Source organism: Lichenostomus cassidix, chromosome 3 (genome assembly GCF_008360975.1).
Source record: "Lichenostomus cassidix isolate B80296 chromosome 3, HeHo_3.0, whole genome shotgun sequence".
Classification (NCBI taxonomy): domain Eukaryota; kingdom Metazoa; phylum Chordata; class Aves; order Passeriformes; family Meliphagidae; genus Lichenostomus; species Lichenostomus cassidix.
The window spans coordinates 106,456,461-106,478,348 of NC_139483.1; the positions used below are offsets into that span (position 1 = coordinate 106,456,461).

At 42.0% G+C, this 21,888-nt stretch overlaps 1 protein-coding gene across 2 annotated transcripts in view; it reads left to right on the forward strand.

The window, feature by feature from the left end:
* Window positions 1-21,888, forward strand: part of PTCHD4 (patched domain containing 4) — an 81,439-nt gene that overhangs the window by 16,201 nt on the left and 43,350 nt on the right. The window contains exons 1-2 of one of the 2 annotated variants that reach the window (XM_085057008.1): window positions 4,145-4,609; window positions 8,822-9,302. In XM_085057008.1, coding sequence (XP_084913134.1) covers window positions 8,864-9,302 — 439 coding nt within the window. In that variant the 5' untranslated portion in view covers window positions 4,145-4,609; window positions 8,822-8,863. Of the gene's footprint in view, window positions 1-4,144; window positions 4,610-8,821; window positions 9,303-21,888 lie in introns of those variants that run through there. The other variant, XM_085057007.1, reaches the window with a different exon arrangement.

The following is a 21,888-nucleotide window of genomic DNA, read 5'->3' on the forward strand; positions in this document are numbered from 1 at the left end:
ATTATGTCAGGGAAAACCTGTGTCCTCCTTTTAGAATCTCCTGTTAGGGACAATCATTGGATCCCATTCTCATCCACCCAAACCTCTTCAGTTTGGCCTTATGGAGTATGCGATGAAGTTTTGCAAGCATTTTTATGTCTTTTGCTTTTACTGACACAGAAAGAAGACAAGAAAGAAGGTATTCTACATTTTTGATCTTTTCTGCTATCTTTTTTACTTTAGTAATTAGGATCTTGTTTAACCTATAACTCCATGGACTTCAAGAAAGATTAAGATTAAACATTCTCCAGAGATAGAAAGAATTTTGGTTGAATGTTGTCCTGTTTACTCCATTTGGAGAAAGACATGACCCTCTTGAGATAAAACTGTCTTGGATTTCACTTGGGTACAAGATAGCTTTAATTCATAATTTGCTTACTTTTTGTTGCTAATATAATTCAAATCACTGCATTTAGAGGAAGGATTTCTCTATTTAAAAAATTGAACAGTTCCATTCTTTCTCCTTCTTCCAAGCAGCTCATTTAATTTCTTTTTTTGTTGAAGAGGTGGAAAATCAACAATACTCTGAGACACCCAAAGGCATCTTCCATCTGTGCTGTGGAAGACACTGTCTTGGTGCACCATGGTTTAGAAGTGGACAGAGACTGAAAATTGGGCTAGATGGACCACTGGTCTGCACTAAAAAAGCATTTCTTGTTTTATTTAATTCTCTTTGGAATTTCTTCCTTTCCTGTGAATATTTTTAATATTTTGCTTGAACTGTGGAGGAAATCAGAATTAATACAGAGTATTCATTGATTAAAAGTATTCATGACATAGTTTCCTAGAGACTGCCAAATATGAGAGATGGTAAATGCAGTCTTCAAACACATTTCTGCACGTCAGTGAGAGTGTTTAACTGTATATATCCAAATATTGGTGTTTTATGCAATTTTCTAGAGACACTGCTGTCATTGATTCATTCCTGTGTTTCACCTTGGCACAAAAAAATCCTTTGGGATGAACAGTAGCTGTGGACAAGATCACAGAGACAAGCACTCTTTTTTTCTTTTTTTTTTAATTGTACCTGAATATTTTTCATGTCTTAGCACATGGCAGGGGCTTAGATGTTTTCCCAAGTTGCATAGGTGGAGCGTCACAGCTCCACCATGCAATGCAGGAGCTTGGATTTCCCCCCACGTGGCATCTCCTTGCAAAAGTTCTGGTCTGCACTGACTACTTTTACCATCATCCTTCATCCTGGCAGATTTAGGGGCCAGATGCAGCCCTACCTTTTGCTTCATGATTGCCCCACTGGCAGGGACAGGCTGTGAAAAGTAGAGGCTGATCCCAAAGTCCTGCCTCCACTTGTGATCCTGGGCAGGGCAGAGCACAGACTCCAAAGACCATGAACAGTGAGGAGGGAGCAGGGGCTCTGTGCCTACTGAAAACAAGAGGACAGTTTTAAGACCTGACCTGGTAGATTTACACAGCCAGGGTAACCTATGACTTCAGAGGTCCTGCTGACATGAATCTCCTGTTCAAGGTGAACTTGTGTCACTGACAATAAGCTGTGCTGAGCCACCCACCTTCCTCCTGAGTGAGCCATCCCAGTGTCCCCAGGCTGCTGGGCATCCAAAGCAAGCTGTGCCCTTCACCCCTGCTCCCATCTTGTGGGGCAGATGTGCAGACATCAGCTCACCTGCCTGAACTGTCTGTGCCAAAGCTGTTTCACTGCTGTGCCTGTGTCCTGCTTCTGATGGAGGTGAGAGCAGAGAAAGGCTGAGAGAGAAGCTGTGCTACAGAATTATCCTGCAGTGCTTGTGGTTCTCTTTGTGCTGACTGTGATCCCCCCATCTTCCAGCACCCTTCCCACCTTGGGAGGTGAGTGATCACAGCCCACATGGGTATTGCTCATCAGCTTCAAGGACACCACTGTGTCCTTGGGTGCACGGGTGCTGCTCAGGACAATGGGGGACAAAGTTCTGCTGGGCAGTTAATCCATTCCTCTTTTCCAGAAGGAGCTGGGACAGCATCTGAGAAGGACAATGGGAATCTGAACTTGTGAGTGAAGGGGTCAGTTGAGCAATGAAGAGCTTGAATATAGGACAAAGAATGGAGTTGGAAAGGAGATAAAGGTGAAATACGGTCTAGGAGGGGAGTGGAGCTGGTCTAGGATGGAGAGGGCTTATCTTACATTTTCATCCCAGAGGGATGTGCAAGGGAAGCAGAAGGTGAAGTCAGAGCCTTTTCTACTCCCCTTCTGTCCTTCCTTTGCCTTGACACAGATGCCCAGTGGAGGGTGGTGAAACCCAGGAACAGCTTGTCCAAAGAGATGGTGGATGCCTCTTCTCTGGGACCATTCATATCCAGGTTGGACGTGGCTGAGCAACCTGATCTAGTTGAAGATGTTCCTGCTCATTGCAGGGTGCTGGACCAGGTGACCTTCAAAGGTCCCTTCCAATCCTGACCACACTATGATCCTCAGAACACCTGACAGGGGATACTGAAGGAACAAAGTGAGGAGAACCACTCAGAAACAGCCTGCCCACTGCCAGAAGCTCCTCCAAAGAGAAGTGCGCTCTAATAGCAGTCACACTCTGCTATTGCACCCTTATGAATTCTTCAATAATTTGATTTAGTTGTCAGGGACATTTCACTTAATCTCTGTTATTACTACTACAATATATAAGTCTCTTGAGACACTTTTCATCTGTTCTTGTCCTTTTCATTAAAAACTAGAAACCCAAAGCTGTTAAGGATAGGAGCGCAGGCCCAGAGTCATCAGAAAGAGGTGCCAGCTGGTTTTGGTTCCCTTTAGGGTGCTCTGTGTACTTATCTCTTTCACTTAAGAATCACTCTAGCAGACCATGATTTCCCTGGGAAAGGGCTGAAGTTCTGTGTGTTTGTTAACCTGCAGGACATGTCTGTGAAGGGGCCAATATGAGCCAAGAATGATGAGACAGGTCAGGCAGTTTTCAGCACAATAAAAGCAGGGGTCAAGTCTTAAGTAATCTCGTGGCTCTGCCTTAAATGGAGAGAGACAGGCAACTGCAGAGAAAAAGTCTGCTTTTGACCTGTACCTCAGGACGGAGCAGATCATCCTTTGGATATGCCTGACTCTTCACAGTGACTATAAACCTAATTTGTTTGACCAGCTGGTGAGCCTAGCCTCATCATTGATGGGTGGCTGGAAATAACTGAATTATTCTTTATTCCAGCATAGAGTTAGATAATTATTTCCTCAATAACTTCTCAGGGCCGCTTTCATACATTTCATTTTTGCTATGTGACCTCCTGACCATTGCTGTGTCCCTGTTCCCAGCCAGCCAAAGTGCAGCTCTACCTCAAATGTGCTGCACTCAGTGTTCACCTGCTCTGGATGCTCCCTCCATCCTTCATCCATAGAAAACAGCTGCACAGCATACAGTACGGGAGCACCTGCACAGCTGCAAGGGCAGGAAAATTGTTACATAAAAATGCATGGGAAAATGCTGACGTGAATCAGCGTTACTCACTTTGCCCTGGAAAGGAAAGCTGCAAGAAATTTTGGTCATTGGTGGCTTTGTAATAGGGATCTACTGCTACAAGATCATGCATAAGTGTACCAGGGACAGGGACAGAAAAATCAGTTTGATTGAGGAGGAAAAACCTCCCTCGAAAGTTTTGCAGTGAGGCTGAAGGGAACATGAGCAGTCCAATATGTTAAACCTTAAATGAAAGGGGATTTAATTTTTTTACGTTTTTTTAACCTTGAAAACCAGCAACTGGCTGAAAAGCAACTTGCTTCATCCTAACCTCTGTGGCTGTTAGCATAATGCTTTCTGTGACCTACAGTAGAGTGGGAATGTCCTTATCAGAAGGAGAAACAACTGCATTGATTTCATTAGGATGTTGATCACACAATGTATTTCAGCAGACATTCCTGGTTGCCCTCTGTTGAACATTTTAAGGTTTTAAAATAAAATAGCATGCAACCAGGATGGCATGCTTTATCTTAACATTTCTATAATGTAGCTTGATAATGATCCATCACTCCAGTTGATGAGAGGTAGTGGTTTAAGAAAAATAAAAATAGAGATTAATTTGCTGGCAAAGGTCCTGCAGATATACTTGAATGAGAGCGATCAAGCAGTAGGGAACAAGAGCTCCTCCTTGCCAGGGATCTGAAAGGAGTTTTAAATCTCACAGCCCAATCTATGCTGAGCAGTGTGCTAAGAAGGCAAGAGCCACACCCTCTCAAAAATACCTCCAACCCTCCCTTTTTCCTGTGAGAGGAAAGACAGTGGAGGCTGATGCCATTCGAAACAGAGATGAATGATAGAAAAATTTAAGTTGGAAAAGACCTCTAACATCACTGAGCCCAGCTATTGACTGAGCACTGCCAGGCCCACCACTAAACCACTTCCCTCAGTGCCAATCTCCACAGCTGTCCCTCCCTGCCATTTTTATTTAGTGACTGCAGTCCTACTTTCTTTCTAACTGAATGTGCTTTTGGACAAAGAAAATACCAGCAGATGACAAGGCCCTGCCCAGGGCTGGTGCTGCAGGTCCCCACAGAACCCCGGGCTGGGAGCTGGGCCTGAACCTGCTGCACTGAAAATATTAAGGAAACAAAAAAAGGTCACAGGTAATTTTAGTAGGAAGGGAATATTTCTAGTGTCCCTCTGGGATGCATGCTGAGAGGATCTGTGCCTACTACTATTATCACTAGCAAAAGATATTTAGCTCAGTAGGAGCAGCTGGTTTTCTCTAACCTGAGAGGCCCTTAGCCCTGGAGCAAGTCAAACTTCCCATGACACATATCTTCTTAGGAAATTAAGGGTCCAAGCATCCTCTACAGATAAATTTCCACATGGTAGGGGCTTGTTCTGTGTCCATAGGTGAATTTTACTGCTGAACAAACAAGGAGTTTGGATTTTCAACCACATGCAAGGTCAGGTCTGCATAGACGCAGGTGGCAAAGTCCATCATGCTGGGAGAAAACGAGGGTGAAGCTGTTCCTGCCTGTCATCTTAGCTCTCATTCTCCTCCCTTTCAGAGTCTAAATATATCAAATGGCTTTGGGGCATCTAGAAAAAGAGAATGGAGAACACAAAAAACAATTTAGTACTGCCCATTGAAGCAAAGAACTTTGCTTGGCCCCTATTTTAGATGAAATATCACATGCCCCAGCAAGTGATCTATATTTCATTGCATCTTTAAAGATGTTCAGATCTGGAGAGAATTACCTGCCATCAGAATCTGGGAGAACAGACACTGTTAAGTTTTCATCAGACATTTTTAAAAAAATTAGGAAAGAGAAAGACACATAGACACAGCCTGGAAATCTGAAACAAGATTCCAACCATGCAAGTGACCTTGCTAAAGACAGTTAACATCTCCTATTGTAGATGCTTTGGGGATACATTGTATAAAATCGTGTAGAACCAGTAACTATTATTATTATTTATTTATTTGTGTTTGTTTTTCTGCATATAAGACCAGAGAGTAGCAACAGATGTAGGTAAAATGTGTAAGGGGACTATAATCTGAAACACCAGACTATTGTTATGAAACTAAAAATAGCAGCATGTCAGCATATACCAGGAAGGATGTGCTGATTATGAGCAGAAAGCACATTTTTTCATGAAGAACTATGTGGAATCTTGTTCAAAACCTGACTGGCTCTTCAGGCATCACTTATACAAGTCACTCTGGCCACATTTGTTTCCCAAACTCTAGGCTTAGTTCAGGATTTTATCCCTTCATGCCTCCTTCTTTCACTAAGGTGGTCCTGGAGGACAACAGAGAACTTGGGACAGTGAATAGCTCCCCTGAAGTTCCCGTGAGACTCCAAGAAGTAAGTCCTGACTTGGACTCTGGGAAGTGCTGAAATTCATGTTGGCAGCACTGGGTCTCAATTTTCCCATACGTCAGTTGTCATCTGTAAAATGGGATGAATGAATGACTGGTTTTCCACCTATTTCTTCTGTCTTCCTTGCTAAGATTGTAACCACTGCAGAGAAGCTGTGGCTATCCTGACCCTGAGTGTGTTCAAGGACAGGTTGGACAGGGTCTGTAGCAACCTGGACTGGTGGAAAGTGTCCCTGCCCATGGCAGGGGGCTTGGAATGAGATGATCTTTAAGGCCCCTTCCAATGCAAGCAGTTTCATGATTCTGTGATTCTCCAAGGGTGTATTAGAGAAGATTCCCATTTTCCCAAGTGCTGTGGTGCCAGGTCCATGTTGGCATACTGTAACAGCAGCAAAGGCAAACCCCTTGCTTAGACAGGAAAAAATCTGCCTCCAGAAGGAAAGGAATGGACAAAATGTCCTCACAGCAATTCAGTGCCTGTGATTTCCTCGATTCCACCTGAAAGCTTACTCTCTATTTTGCTGACATATGAGCTGGGTGCCCTATTGTACATCAGTGTAAAAAATAGCCGTTATCTGCTGTTTCGTGGGAGATACGGCAGAACATGATTTATTTGTGCCTGCTCTGCTGCCTCCTTTGAAATGTTGCCGTCGCTCGCTGCACCTTTTGCAGGGGAAGGCAGATGGTCATCACAAAGTTTCCCATAACCTTGCCGTGCCTGCTGCATAGTGAATCAATGAAACCTGAATTACAGAGCTCTGTCTGGGCTGGGAGCTGTGCTGCTAAACCATCCTGCAGTGCCTGCAAGCCTCTGAATGTCAGCACTGCCCAGACACTGAGGAAATGTGCAATTTCTCTCTAAAATTCTCAAAGTGGTGCCAAATGGGGGTTTTTAGCTGCAAAGTTGCATGCAATGTGAGCCAGGACTGCATTGCTCAAGCCTTAATTACCAGCTTGGAAATGCGCTTTTTGTGAGTGTCTGAGTGTTAGGTGTGACCTCTCCTTAGAAAGAGTAGAAATAAAAAATCCAAACAGAATTCGAGCATGAAATGTTGGGGACAAGGATTTTTTTGAGTTTGAACAGCAGCAGCTGCCCCTCTGTGATAGCTGTCTCTGCTTATGTGACATTTGCAATGAGGCTTCAGGTGATTTGAGAAGCTGGCACGAGACTGCAGTTCACCTTTCATGTCAGCTTGTGCCAGGATACCCTTGCCAGAAGCCACGATTTCGGTGGGAAATAACAACTGGGAATAGGGAAAGAAATGAACTTCTGAAAAGCACTCTGTCATATTCCCTGGGCTGTGGCAGGCAAACGCTGGGAACAGAGTGAGCTCCTGCCATGAAAGTAGGCATAGGCAGAAATTTCTCAGTGGGAGGATTACCTCCTTTACATACCTGATTGAAGGCAAGGTGAGTACAGAAAACATTTTCAACACTGCCTCCCAATTTCTGGTATTTATTTACTCTATGAGTCAACATGCTGGAAGACATCTATGTTTCATAGAGCGTAATTTCACTGATTTTTCCCTAAGATAAGAATCATTGCTATGGGCAGGTCTAGCAATTTCAGATAACTGCATGCAGCACAGGTGCTTCTAAAAATGGTTAATGCTGGATGTAATAGATGTTAAAATGTCTCTCCAAATGGTTCTGGTCTTTTGCTCATGACTTCTTCCACATGTGTGTGTAGAGGGCAGACCCTCTCCCAAATTCAAACTGCCAGTTCATTCCAGTAGTGTGCCCTGGCAAAGAATGTTATCTCATGAGAACTCACTGCTGCAAGATGGTTTAGACATCAACCAACTTGCTAATTTTATACTTTTATTAAATACAAGAGGAAATAAATCTGAAAACTTATAATCCAATTTATGTGGGGAAGAAAGCAAAATGTTACTCGGTGTGCAACAGACACTTAATCCCTGGATTTAGACTTTTTGTTCAAAGAGATTAGTTGTGCTGGGACAATTTTATTCACTGAGTCTTCTTCCTCAGTTTGCAGGTGAATTTGATCTTCTAAACCCACACAGGCTTCCCCTGTCTTAGAATTTAGTGGCACATAGAGTTATCCTACAACAAGTAGCCTAAGAGCAAGGACCTTTTTACAGGACCTTTCTTATTAAAGCCTTCCTACAGTAAAAGGAAAAAAAAACCCAAACCAAGTATTTAAATTAGGCCAGACAACTCCAAAAAAAAAAAAAAAAAAAGCCTGGTCTTGTTAATAGACGGCAGCTGAGCCTGAGTGGACCTGATGTGTCTTTTACTGATTGTCATGGAGTTATATATGTCCTAGCATATGCCAAAATAAGTGAGACCAGACTAAGGATTATACTCCTGAAATATAAAAAAACCCCAAATCTTGGCTGAACTGAGGTGTAAGGTAGATTTTTTTTCTCTGTGCCACTGATATAAATCCATGAAATCTCAAATAAACAGTTCAAAAGGTCTGATTTTAATTATGTTTTTCTGGAGACAGAGTAGCTATTAAACTTTGTGGACCTGTCTGTATACTGAGGAATCAGGCTTCATTTTCTGCACATTCCCAACTTCTAAAAATCATTTCCAAAGTGTCAAGAAATCACAAATATTCCAGAAATTAATCTTCATCTCAAACTTTTTGTAGTAATTGGAGATTTTTCATTGTCCATTGGTTAAATGTGGAAGGTGATCCTCTCCCATGGGGTGAGGAGCTTGCATGCAACATCTCAGTCCCAAACACCTGGGAACATTTGTGGCTGCAGTGAGCATCTGGGCAGCCCCTGAACTGCAGCACAGAAATGCAATGAGAAATGTAATGAGCTAGACAGAGTTGTGGCAGGGAGCAGGGACAGATCCCAAAGGCCACTGAGGTGAATGGCACAGCTCCTGCTGAGTGCAGTGGTGTTTGAGCAGAGCTCTCAGCATGTCTGTGAGAGGAGACAGAGTCTATCACTTTATCACATCATATGCACGATAACCACATGCTCATCTTTTCTGCTTTCTCTCCCAGGATGGAAGGAGCAGTTTCATTGGCCACCAGCTCGGAGGGGTCATGGAAGTGCCCAACAGCAAAGACCAGAGAGTCAAATCAGCCAGAGCCATCCAAATCACTTACTACCTCCAAACGTATGGCTCTGTCACCCAGGACCTCATTGGGGAGAAGTGGGAGAGCGAATTCTGTAAACTGATGCACAAGATGCAACTGGATCACCAGGATCTGCAGCTCTACTCACTAGCATCCTTTAGCCTCTGGAAGGACTTCCACCAGACCAGTCTCTTGGCCAGGGGCAAGATTTTGGTGAGCCTGATGCTGATTCTCCTGACTGCTACCCTCTCAAGCTCCATGAAGGACTGCCTGCGTAGCAAACCTTTCCTGGGACTCCTGGGAGTACTCACTATCTGTATTTCCAGTGTCACTGCGGCAGGGATATTTTTCATTACTGATGGAAAATATAATTCTACTCTGTTGGGAATCCCTTTCTTCGCTATGGGTAATTATTTATCTTCATAATAATAGGATTAACAGAGTTTAATGACAGGATTGTAAATTACATCCTGGGTTATAAAGTGCAGATTTTACTTTGAGTGAAAGTCTAAGTCATTTTCATCTTGCTAAATTGATCTGTGCCTTGCCAAAAAAAAAAAAAAAGGGGGGAGAAAAAAAGAAAGAAAGAAAGGAAGCGGGGGGGAAAAAAAGAAAAATGGAAAAAAACCCAAAGCAGTAGTAACAATAAAAATCAAATGACGTTCCTGGAATCTTGGTCAATATGAGAGAGGGGCAGTGTTATTGATCTCTGTTACAGAATGAAGGAGAAATTGTTATTGAAAACTAGTCAGCTCAGCAGACAAAATGGATATGCGTTGACCCGACTTTGATGGGAGGCCAGCCAAAAGAGTAAGTTAAACAGGAGGGTACCAAGGAAGGGCAGATTTTAACATCCTTCCCAAGGAGGGCTTTTCTTGGAGCTCTGCCTGAGGGACAGAGTGGGACAGGTTGGTGTAAGAATAAGATTGATGGACTTTATCTCAGAGAGGAGATTACTGTTGTGGTGTTTGCCAGGCTGTGAGCACAGGGACCTGTCAGGATCTGTGGCACATAATCCCTTGGCTTGTGAAGTCCCAGATCAGTTGCAGAGATTTCCTTGGCATTGCACCCAGGCAGGGGAAGGTGCAGAAGAACAAATGTAAAAGCCAACTCTTTAGGCAGAAGAATTGCTTTCATTCCTTCTGTTATTGTTTGGTTCCAAGCACTTTTAGTGCATCCCTGTGGCTGATGAGTTTGCTGGGAAGTTGCATCGGAAAGGCAGAGGGAAAGGTGCCCAGCTCAGTTATGGAGGTCTCCTTGTTCAGTACCCTCACATCCAACTTTGTCAGATTTTTGCCATACCATGAGTCTGAACCCGTGATGACTCTGTGCAAAATCTCAGTGATCGCAGCCCAGACATAAACACTTTCATGACGGATTTTTGATGGCAGGGAACCCTACCTGTGGCCAGAGCTCTGCACTTTTACAGCTGAATTCTTAAGTTCCATTCATGCTTCTAGTTCACCAGACCAAGTACTGTGTTATAGTGAGAGATAACTAGGCATGTAAAGCCTCAAGTCAGAGTCAAAGTTTGAAGAAAGGTCTTGTACTTTTCTTAAAACCTCAGCCTCCCAAAAGACCACATTTTCTTCCCCTAAGGAAACTCCTGTGGGTGTATGCATCCCCCAATCCCAACCTCCTATTTAATCTATCCCTTAATAATGCATCTGTGTCACTAAACAAAGGGGCTGAGCTGTGGCCTCACCAGTTCATCTCTCAAAATCTCTGGAGCAGCTGCTTTAGGTGGGAAGGAGTGGAATGGAGTGGATGGTCAAGATTCCAGAAGAGAAAAAGAGGAGTGAGGCAAAAGACCACTGTTAATGGTTCAGCCTCATTAACAGCGATAAACAAGGCCGTGCCAAAGCCTCTAATTCCATCATCTGCCCTATTAAATTGTGCCAATGGCCCCTGGCATGGGCTGCCCTGTGCCAGCTCTTCAGATGCTGTGCATGGCTTTGAGGTGGCAGAGGAGGTGATGGAAAGAAAGTGCTGGGATGAGGAAAAGGAAGAAACCTGGCAGAGAACAGGCCAGATTGTGACAGGGATGTATCCTGACCTGTGGGAGAGGTGTGGCCTTAGGAAACAGAGAAGGGAGAAAAGGATTATGGTGAGGAAGAGGATGTCATGGTTGTTATCAGATTTTGGCAACATTTTCCTGTGTGTCAGGAGGTGCTCATCAAAGGAGGAAGCAAAAGGCATTGCCTTGCTTGTGCAGCAGGTTGAAGCAAAGGCAAAAAACCCCAGAAGTGATGGAAAGCACCTTCCCTAGACTGTGTATTTGTGTGCTGGTGTCCTTTTTTAGATGGTGGGAGACATGGGGGTCACATTCTCTTTGCTTGACAGGTCCCAGACTTGCCATTCCCAAGGAGCTCCTCAATTTTACACCTTCTCTGCAGCCCCAGAGTGAAACACAGGTGGGGGTTTTCTGAAAACATCTGAAAACAAAACTGATTGCCTCAGTTTCCCACCTCGCTAGTCCATAACTTTGTTTGCTGTCTTAGGAAAAGTAACATTTATAACATTTTTGTTGTGTTTTGCGCTGTCATTGTTGTCACAGCCACTGCCAAGAGCAAAAGGAAAGGAAAAAATCAACCTCTCTTGAAGTGAGATGTTTGCAAGGATTGTTTCTATAATATTATATTGAATGAAATTCAGGTTGAAAAAGAAAGCATTTATGTAACTCTTCAGAAATTTCATTCAGGAGTCTCAGGCAGAATTGAAAATATCATTAGAGAACAGCTTGCAATGCTTGGGAACTGCTGCTTGAAAACATTAGGCAACACTTTTACAGCTTAGTGAAGAAAAAGACAGAAAGTATGTCTTACTAAAACCTAACTGGATTGTATTCTGCAAAGTACCTTGTGCCTTCAGTCCCTTAAGGGACACTAATGAGACCTTGCTGTGCCCAGAATACACCCAGAGCCTTGCTCACCTGGGCATCCACTGGGCAGGGTTTTCTGCTGGACTTGACCTTCATGGACTGATGTGACACCCCAGAGTAAATACAGTGAAGACCCCGACACTGTTGTCTCTGTGGGTCAATAAATAATCCCAGCTCACATCCCAGTGTCCCTTGCTGCTGGCACAGCAGAAAGCAAACAGCAGATCAAATAATAATTGAGTGAATATGGAAGAAAAAATGTGCAAGGTGGGGTTTCCCTGAACTGCAAATGCCAGATTTGCAAGTCAAACTTCCACAGTCAAGTTACTTAGATTAAAAAAATATAAAACCAGGCAATAGCAGTGACAAAGACCCTGCAAGTGCAATGCAGAGGACACAGGCAGCTTTAATTCTGGCAGCTCCCAACTTTGGAACACTTCAACCTGACATTTGCAAACCATCCATTTAAAGTACTTTTGTTTGGTCAAAAATACGCAGTTTCTTCTAACATTCACTTTTCAAAGGACCAATTTTAATGGAAATTTTGTGATATTCTGGGCTTGTCCTTTTCCCTGCAGAGGTGGCAGGATGCTGCCATGTGAATGACAGGAATAACCCTGGATGTTTAGATCCACAATTCCTCTTGCAGGGCAGAGCTTCTCTAGGTTTCAGTAGGCGACAGAAGCCTACAGAAAAGTGAAATGTTTAATGTTTTTCTAAATTTAGACTAGTGACCTCCACCATAATTATTTGCTGTAGTCCTGCCGTGAGGGAATGGTCTGCTGGGATAAAGGACATCTCTGTTGTATGGGGGAAGAGTGTTAGCTCAGATTGGCTTTTCTTTGTACTTGAAGGTGAAAAACTTCAGTCTTAAGTTAGGCCTGAGAACAGTGGTGGAAAATCCTGCTTGCTCTGACTCCCTTTTCCCGATACCACAGTTTCCTCAGACAGCTGCCTCAGGAAAAACAGTTTCCTTAGAATACCACTGCATTTTTAGGGTCATTCGGGAGAAATTCTTCAATAAGGTCCCCTGCAAATAGTGCTCTGGCTGCCAGGATCTCCTGCAAACAGGAGCAAGGGAGGCTGATTTTTAGCTGTACATACCCCAGACAAATGGACAAATGTTATGAATTAATGAGAAGGTGCTTCTTTAGTTTCAGAGCTTCCTTGTTTATTACCAGAACACGGCCTAGATATTTTATTTGTCTTTTTTTAGTCAGAATTTAATAACCTCCATCTGAAATCAGAATATGGGACAGCTCTACCTTGTATTTCTCTTCTGGGACAAATAAAACTTGCAGTTTCTTCTACAAATTTGACATCAGCAGAACTGTCATGACTGGCTGCGTTTCAGGCAGGAGATAGAGGGTCATATAATTAAGTTTCAGATTTGTTCTAGCCCTGGTTAGATGTTCACATCTGCCTTTTGTGTTTGGATTCATATGCAATTTCAAAGGGGTGTTATGTACGTGACATAATTATGGTTTCCCATGCCTAATCATCACTAATTAATATAACCAGAAGGTTAACTACATAATTGAGATATTATTGCTCCCATGATCTGCTTTTTAATGCACAGGAACCAGGCTGATATCATCAGGGAGATAATGATTTAACTCAGCTGAGGTCCCAACTGTGTATTTCTAAATGCAGGTGTACCAATTACATCATTTTACATTGTAATTATTTTTGGCCAGTCCATGAAATACTTCATTATATAGTTTAGTGGAAACCTTATGATAAAAAAACACCTACAGTATAATTATAGAGTAATTATGCTTTTTGTACTATAAAGGGTATGTGTTTCTTAGAAGGCTGGATTCACAGCAGATATGAGAAATATTTCATGTCATTTGTAAGTCCAGATCATTAAGTCCTTAAGATATTTGTGGGAACAGCTGTTTGTGACTGAGTCTTTAGAGAACATTAATCACAGTGGGTGCCCAATATTGAAATATTGCTGCCACTGGTGCCAGTAACCACGCTGCTGGTAGAGATGTAGGAAAGAGAAACAAAAACTTTAGGAACCAATAGGCTACCTGCATCCAGCAGAAGCCCCATGCCTGATGTAAGGGCTCGAGATGGATGGCAGAGATTGTACTTTCAGTGCAGAATTTTCTGTTAAAATTTCCCATTATTCCTTCCCCGGAGTTATTTAAATGGAAGGAGGAATCAAGGCAAAAGCAGACAAGACTCCAGGGCAGTTATTAGCATTTCAGATAGAAGCCATCTAACCTCTTCCAGATGGCAGTTGTTGAAATGATGACTGGTGATCACCTTTCAGTAAATTTGAGATGTCACAGTATTATATTAGTAGCAGAGTAATGGAAAATTGCAGGAAAAAAGTCCTAGTTCAGATGAGGAAATTATTTTTTTCAAACCTGAGAAGACAAATGTGAGAGCCAAAGTACAGGCTGTCACTAGTTTACCTGTACATGAAGTACCACAGTATTCTACCCTTTGCTTTAAGCAATGGACTTTCTGATTACAAATGTGACAGAAAGATTTCACGAGTGACTCAGACTTTGTTTTGTTCTCTTGATGCAGCAGTAAAGCAAATCCCATATGAATCTCATGTTATACCATCACCTCCTATCTGGATGAGGAGCAAGAGAATGAACCTTCAGGGAAAAGAGACCTCCTGACATAAACTCCCACCCCTCCATGCCTTAGAAATACAGTGAATTTGTTGTTTAGATCTAACAGCAGCTCATGTCCCCACTCACTCAGCAGACCATTAAAGGCTTGGAATTACCTCACCCTTAATTATAAAATTTCTTGATTTTACAGAGGGAAATGGGAATTAAAAAAAAAAAAAGCAGGGAAAAAATGGAAGATTTAAAAATGTTTAAGATTGCTTATTTGGATATGCTTCTAACACAAATGATTCATATGAATGGGTTTGGAAATTCTCCATATTTGTAAAGTTGGTTTCCCCATAACATGATGTATTTCCTGACAAGTCTATTCCCACTTGCAGTAGGTGGGATTTTTTCATTTCTATAGGACAGGTTAACCATCCAGGAACAATTTTCATAGAATTTGAGTAGAAGACTCAAAGGTTTCTGGGATAATCTGCTGCACTAGCACCATGCAGCCTGGTCCTGCTGCTATGCCTTGAAGGGGTGATGGCTGGGGAGAGGCAACTGGCCTGGCACTGTCCTCTCCACAAACACAGCTGAGGGCAGACTATCTCTGACCAAGTCCTTTGGGCCTTCTCACACCCTGCAGAAAGGGATGCACAAAGCAGCCCCGCCAGCCTCAGTCCCAGCAGCAGGGTTTGTAGCACCTAATCCAGGTGTCCCAAATGTCTCCCCTTAACTGAGTGACAAAATCTCCATTTCCTTTGCAGTCAACAGAGCAAAATAGGTAACTCCAGATATATTTTGACAACTGCTTAGTAGATGTTTGGGATCAGCTGTGTTAATCTCTGGAAGGTTCTATCCATCTCTGAAAAAAGGGTGACTTCTTAGACTTTAACACCTGAGGTGTTATGGTTTTCAGGTGGTAAAATAGGCTCATTCCTAGACTGGGTTATTTAAGGTTCTTTATTGGATGCACTTCTTCTGTGTGTTGTTCTCATTTAAGTTGTACATGAGGAAGAATTTCTCCACAGAAAGGGAGATTAGACCTTTGAACAGGCTGCCCAAGGAGGTGGTGGAGTCACCATCCTAGTGTTAAAGGAATCACTGGATGAGGCACTCAGGTCTGCTCAATATGGTGATGTTGAGTCATATATTGGACTCGATGGTCTCAGAGGTCTTTTCCAACCTCATTGACTCTGTGATTCTGTGATTCTCTTATACACATAAGATCTTAGACGTAGATATATGGATGCATATGCAGGGGATATGAACAAACTGCTTGAATCCCTTAGAGGTGGAATTCCAGCCCTTCTTTTCTGTACAGACCTTTCAGAAGGTCTCTTATCAACCCAAAAGTCATCCTCCCTTAGCGCAGGTGCTGCACCCCGGGAGCTGGGGCTGCAGGGCTGCAGAGACTCTGAGGCTCAGCACAGGCTGAAGCATTCACCCTTGCACCACTGCCCAAGCACAGACCATCACTGCCAGATCTTCTCTAATGACAGAAAATACAAAAGACATGGTCTGGGTTTGTTTCTTGAGAAAAGTCAGGTAAACTCTTCCTCCTTCTGCCTCTAGTTGGAGCTCAATTGACCCACTTGTCCCAAGAGAATCTCCAAATACAATTTTCTGTTATTATTGTTATGATTATTAAAACTTCTTCCTCAGCTCTCCATCTGAGTCTGGTAGTTGTCATTTGAACTGCTTCTAATTTGTTGCAAGCATTTCTAAAATCCTTTTGAAAATGTTATTTGATAAGAGAGGAGAGCATGATTTAAGCTAAAAAGTCAAAGGCTAAAAAGAATAGTTTGCTTTTGCACTTCAAATGTATGATTACTACTCAATCAATATACAAATTCAGTTCTGATAGAAAAGGATATTTTCTCTTCAGGTGCTCCACACGTTTGTCTGAACACCTCTTGCTTTCATTTTTCTACCTTTTAATGGCAATGCTCATTCCTGTGCCTGAGTTATTTGAGGTTCTTTATTGGATGCAGCTTTTCTGTGTGTTGATCTCATCAAGCAGGAGTTTCATTCCCTGTGCTTGGTATGTATCGACGCATATCACATTTACCTTTGGCTAATTTGGGCTAGAAATAGTAGAAATTATTTAGCTCCACGTATGTCATCCTTAATAGGGCTCTGACAAATCCAGCCTTGAACAGCACCAATAGCAATTCTACAACCTTCTCAACAGTTTCTTCCAGGGCTTAAAAAGCCATACATTTGTAAGGTATTTCTTAACATTTCCACTGCTAGTTTGCACCTATAACTCCAGGGTCTGTCTGGTCCGACTGTGGAGTGTAATTTTTCACAGTATCTGTGTATATGCAAATACTTTTAGGATATTTTATTTGTAGGGCTGTGTTTATTTCAGTTTGGATATAATTTCCTGCCAGATCTTTTTCTCTCAGATATTTTACTATTAGTTCACACTTTCCTGTGAGTGCCATCTACACAGGAGGATTGATGGTGGCTTCTGGTCTCTGCAGCAGCATGGTGGATCTGCAGGAAAGAGCAGGTGTGGGGTAGGCTGAGGATGTGTCCTGTTTTTTTGGTGTGTTGTGGAAAAATTCAGCCTTGCATTGCTGTTTCTTTTCAGTTGGGGAGGAAAGGAGGGCTCTGTTACTCAAGGAAGCACAGAGTGAATGCTCTATGCTCCATCAAGCAGGCTGTCTGCTTGCCTTAGATACTGTGATCCTCTGCAGCGAAATCCAAACTTGTGCCTCTGGGTTTTGGGCAAAAATGGAAGGCAGCAAATGTATTTGTTTTTCTCCTGGAATACATTTTGTTTGCAAATCATCCCTGTAACCCACTATTGTGAGATATGGTTGTGGCTGAAAATTCAGCCTGATGAAGAAAAGGTTGGATTTTTACACAGCTAGCTAAAACATCTTCATTATTTTGAATAATATTGCAACACTAAACCATAACCGTAAAGAAGAAGCATAAAAATTAATGACCATGCTAAAAAACCCAATTCAAAAATGGGTACAAAGAAATTTCACTTGTGAAGAAATTTTCCCATAGCTGCCTTCTTTTAGTCTGATAATTTTCCCCCAAAGAGTTCGAAAAAGGATACAGAACTCAATAGACCATTTGCCAAATGTTCTAAGTCAATATTTATCTGCTATATTCATCTGCAATGTTAAAAACTTTGCATAGAATCAAAGGCTTAAGGAGTCTATTGCAAATACCAAACGAACTAAAAAGACTTTACTCAGTATTGTATCATTTAGATGTCCTCTGTGCAGCCACTAGCTAGATGAGCCTTTAATAATTCAGTTTTATCTTTCCATTCCTGATCCTTTTTCACTCCATTTCCTTCCCATGAAGTGACTTCTCCTCTCTGGTGGGATAACTGCCTGCAGTCACATCCAGCATGCAGAACCCACTGGCTCAGGGCTCGCTGCTCCATGAGCAGTAAATTACAGCAGCAGCCCACGTAATTCATGGCATTGTCATACGCCTGTGCTCCTGGCCCTTCAGAGAAAGTCATTCCCAGGTACAACAGCTGTGGCTTTCCATGTGTTAGTCCTGCAGGATGTGGAGAAATAGGTCACATTTCAGCCACACTCATCTGATGGTGAGATGAGGAAGGAGATGCTATTTTGGATGGTCAAAGAGGCAGTGAGAGCTGCAGCAGCTGAAGATGCAGGCACTGGGCTGAATGGGATGAAAACCTCAGGCTTTTGCAGCAGCAGATCACTAAAAATGCTCTTTAGTTTTTGTTCTGCAAGAGTGAGCACACTGTCCTCACTGTCTTGGCTGGTTTTCAGTGAGGATAATTGCATTTGTCTCTTCCTCTGATTCCCCCTGCTGTGCAGGTCAGATGCAGTGCTGGTGAGCACTGCCTGGCTCCAAGCACTGCGCAGGTGCTGCTCTGGGAAGCAGATGCTGGTTTTTACCCAGATGTGTCTGTATTTCACTGGTGGAAGCAATGGCTACATTATATGGCTCAGCAGTCTCTAAAATTATTCTGAGTTCCCTGAGTAGCTGTGCCTTGGCATGTCCTTGCATTTTCCTGCAGTCATCTCTGTCATTGCAGCACTAGGGAATTTTTTCTCATACTCTATCTTCCTAAAGTCCAAGGAGAAAAAGCATTCCTTTACAGCCTCATTTGAACCTTAGACCTGCCCTAACCACATATCCCAACCCATATTAATGGAAATTTGTCCCAGAAATATTAAATACCATAGTTTTTCCTGGTGTTGTGAACTCCATTGCTGTTGATACCCTGTTTTTAAAGAAAACTATTAGCATTGCCATGAAACAATTCAATACAATAGCATTCTGGAAACTTTGCACAAACTCAGAAACTGCAGGTGTAACCTACTAGAGGGAGCAATTGCATTGCTTTGTAAAGGGGACCTAATGGCAGATTACTGCACCTGGTGACACCCTAGAGGCTGAAAAACTCTGTGTTTCTTTAAGTTTCTAGTTGATATTTTTGCTGTTACTGTTGAGAAATCATCCTCCAGGGAGGACATAGAGTTGCAAGAAGCTGAAGGTGTGGAGTTGTTCTGCATACCAAGTGCAGAGCAGTGAAACCTTATGTCCTTCTACCGTAACTGGAAACTGTTTAACACAAAGTTTTCTGTTAATGCAGTTTAAACCTTCTAAAACTAGACTGGGAGACCTGGGAACAAAAAGCCTGTTTGTGCTTAGAGTAGGTATCACTGCAAAAGGCAACTGTTCAAAGAGCAAAACCCAAACCCATCTAAAGCACAATCTTCTTTTGAGAGCAGCTGGAAGAGGTGGCTCCAAAGGAGAGATGCTGACTGCTCTCCTGAAAGCATTAACAGAAAGTGCCATGTTGGAGAGGTACAAAAGTTGAGTATTTTGGAAAAAAACCACCATTGCAAACCTCCCTCCCATCACACTCCCAGTCAACTTCAAGACACCAGTTTTAGGAGTGGGACCTGCTGGACTCAGCTCATATTCCACTGCAGAAGTAGAATCATAGAATCACAGAATAGTTTGGATTGGAATGAACTTTAAGAATTATCTTGTTCCGATTTCTCTGCCAGAGCAGGGACACCTTCCACTATCCCAGGTTGCTGGAAGCCCTGTCCAGCCTGGCCTGGAACACTTCCAGGGATCCAGGGGCAGCCACAGCTTCTCTGGGCAACCTGTGCCAGGGCCTCACCACATTCACAGGGAAGAAATTCTTTCTACCATCAAATCTATCTCCACCCTCTTTCAGTTAAAAGCCATTCCCCCTTGTCCTTGCCCTTGTCAAAGTCCCTCTCCAAGCAACTCAGTGCCTTTCATATTCCTTCACGTGGACTTTCAACGCCTCTCCCATCAGAGCTAAGAAACAGTAAGAATTTTATCATGCAGTTAGCCTGCTTCTAAATTAATAACCTTGGTAGGATATTGAAGTGGGGAAGGCTTTACTAATCATAGATGGAGATGTTCTAACTCTTTTTAGGTTATTTGAAGTCAGGCAATGCAGTTAATGAAGCAAGTCTCGAAAGATCTCTGTTACGTGGATTTTGACCTCTAATATACTGATTCTTTCCCTGAAGGGAAAGTAATAGAATCCCTCTGTGGACTATTAAAAAAAAATGTGTCGAATTTTATGCTGATTTTAAACTGGTCAGGATGTGTTAAAGTAATTGGTGGTCAAGGACAGACAAACAAGCCCAAACACATAAACATAGAAACTTAGGCAAAACAAGGCAAAAATGTCAATCCATTTATTTAATGTTTTAAAAAAGTAAAAAACTCTGCATGTGGTTCAGTTTTATAGCAATGAAATTGATAAATCTTAACAACTCGGGAGTTTTGTTCATGAATTGAAAAAGACACTTGCCAGCTTTTCAATTTCTAGAAGATTGTCAGTGCTCCAGAAGACCTTTTCTTGTCTTTTGTGACCTCCTTTACCCGACCCTGTCACATTTGCATTCCACTTCCCTTGGACCTGCCACTGCATTGCCAAATGCACAGCAAAAAATGTATTCCTTAGGAAACTTTATATTTTAGCCATTGATAAACTCCCCTTGGACCTCACTCACTGTTTATTTGGAAAGATGAACATACTTCTAGTTTCATCAATCAGTGACACAAATGTCCCTTTCAATGTCTCTTACTGGAGCACATTTGAAGGTTTTTAATTCCCAGAGGGGATTATTTTACCTGACATTAGTAAGGAAAGGTGGAAGCATCATGGAAATTATTGAAAAATAGAGACTTTTTTTAACCTGCAGATCAGGTTATTTTCCTTTTCCCTCAACAGTGTGTGGAACTGTGAACTGATGCACTAACAACTTAAATAGCTAAATGGAGCACACTGGTGATATTGGAAATTTCCCAGCCCTTAGATGCTCCTCAAAGGAGGTGCCTTCCAGCCCTTCCATCAGCTTTTTTCCCACCATCTCCTCTGAATAAATTCAAGTACCTTAAAGTTTTCAATTAAAAATATGACCAGATTCCAGCAAAATTAGACAGTTATTCTCATAAATTCCTTTAAAAATAAATGGTCAACAATTATGTAAATTGTTCAAGAGTAGGAAACTTTTTATTTCTTGGGAAAAAGAAGTGATAATTTTCTAGGTTTTGTAATCTTCACATACTTTACTTTCCAATCTAAAACCTCATTTTACTTTTCCTCTGGAAAAAAAATAATACATTTCATTAGATAAAAGATTTAAGCACAAAAGTTCCAACAGCTTTACTTTCAAGAAACTTAATGTAAAATATGATGGTAAGAGATGTTTTAACACCCTAAATCAACCATCTATCTTGAAAAAAATCAGTAAATCTTGTGCCATAAAATGATTTTTAAATGTGCATGACAGTATGGAAAATATGTCGTATTGGATAAACCTGATTTTTAAAAATTAATCTCCAAGCTTACAGGAGAAAAGAAACCATGCTGGTATAGCCTATGTTTAAATAATGGTAATTTGATTTACTCCTGCACAACATTTTGATACATGCATGTATTTGTACTACATTAAATCACTGTAGCTTATATTAAATATAATAATGAAATATTAAATTGTAAATGCATGGTCTTCCTGCTGGAAAGACATAAATAATTGGGAAAAAAAAAATTCTGCTATGGTATTCAACATCTTTCCCCATGTTCTGGAATGAAAAAGAAATCAATAGTAGTAAACTTCTTGGATAATGCAAGGTTTGGCAGATAAAAAATAATGAAAACGCAGCCCAAGCACATCGTTAAGCAGCTCATTTTGTCAACATGTGCTCCATCACAGTTAAGTGCTGGATTATGCATCTAGAAACAAAGAATGTATTCACATTTGCAAGATGAGCAATTGCATCCCCAGAATAAAAAACAATGAGATCACAGTGGATAACACAATGAATATGAATTCCCAGTGTGCTGCTGCTGTTGACATGAGAAGAAGAAACGGGAAAAGTCTGTTAGGGAAAGAATGGGAAGGTGACACCAGTTAGGAGAATGACTTTAGGAAGGTGTTAGTTGGCATTTTGAGGGGACTCACTGGGTAAAACATAGATGTCTGTCTCGTATGCAGCATCTCTGTGGCACTGCTGAG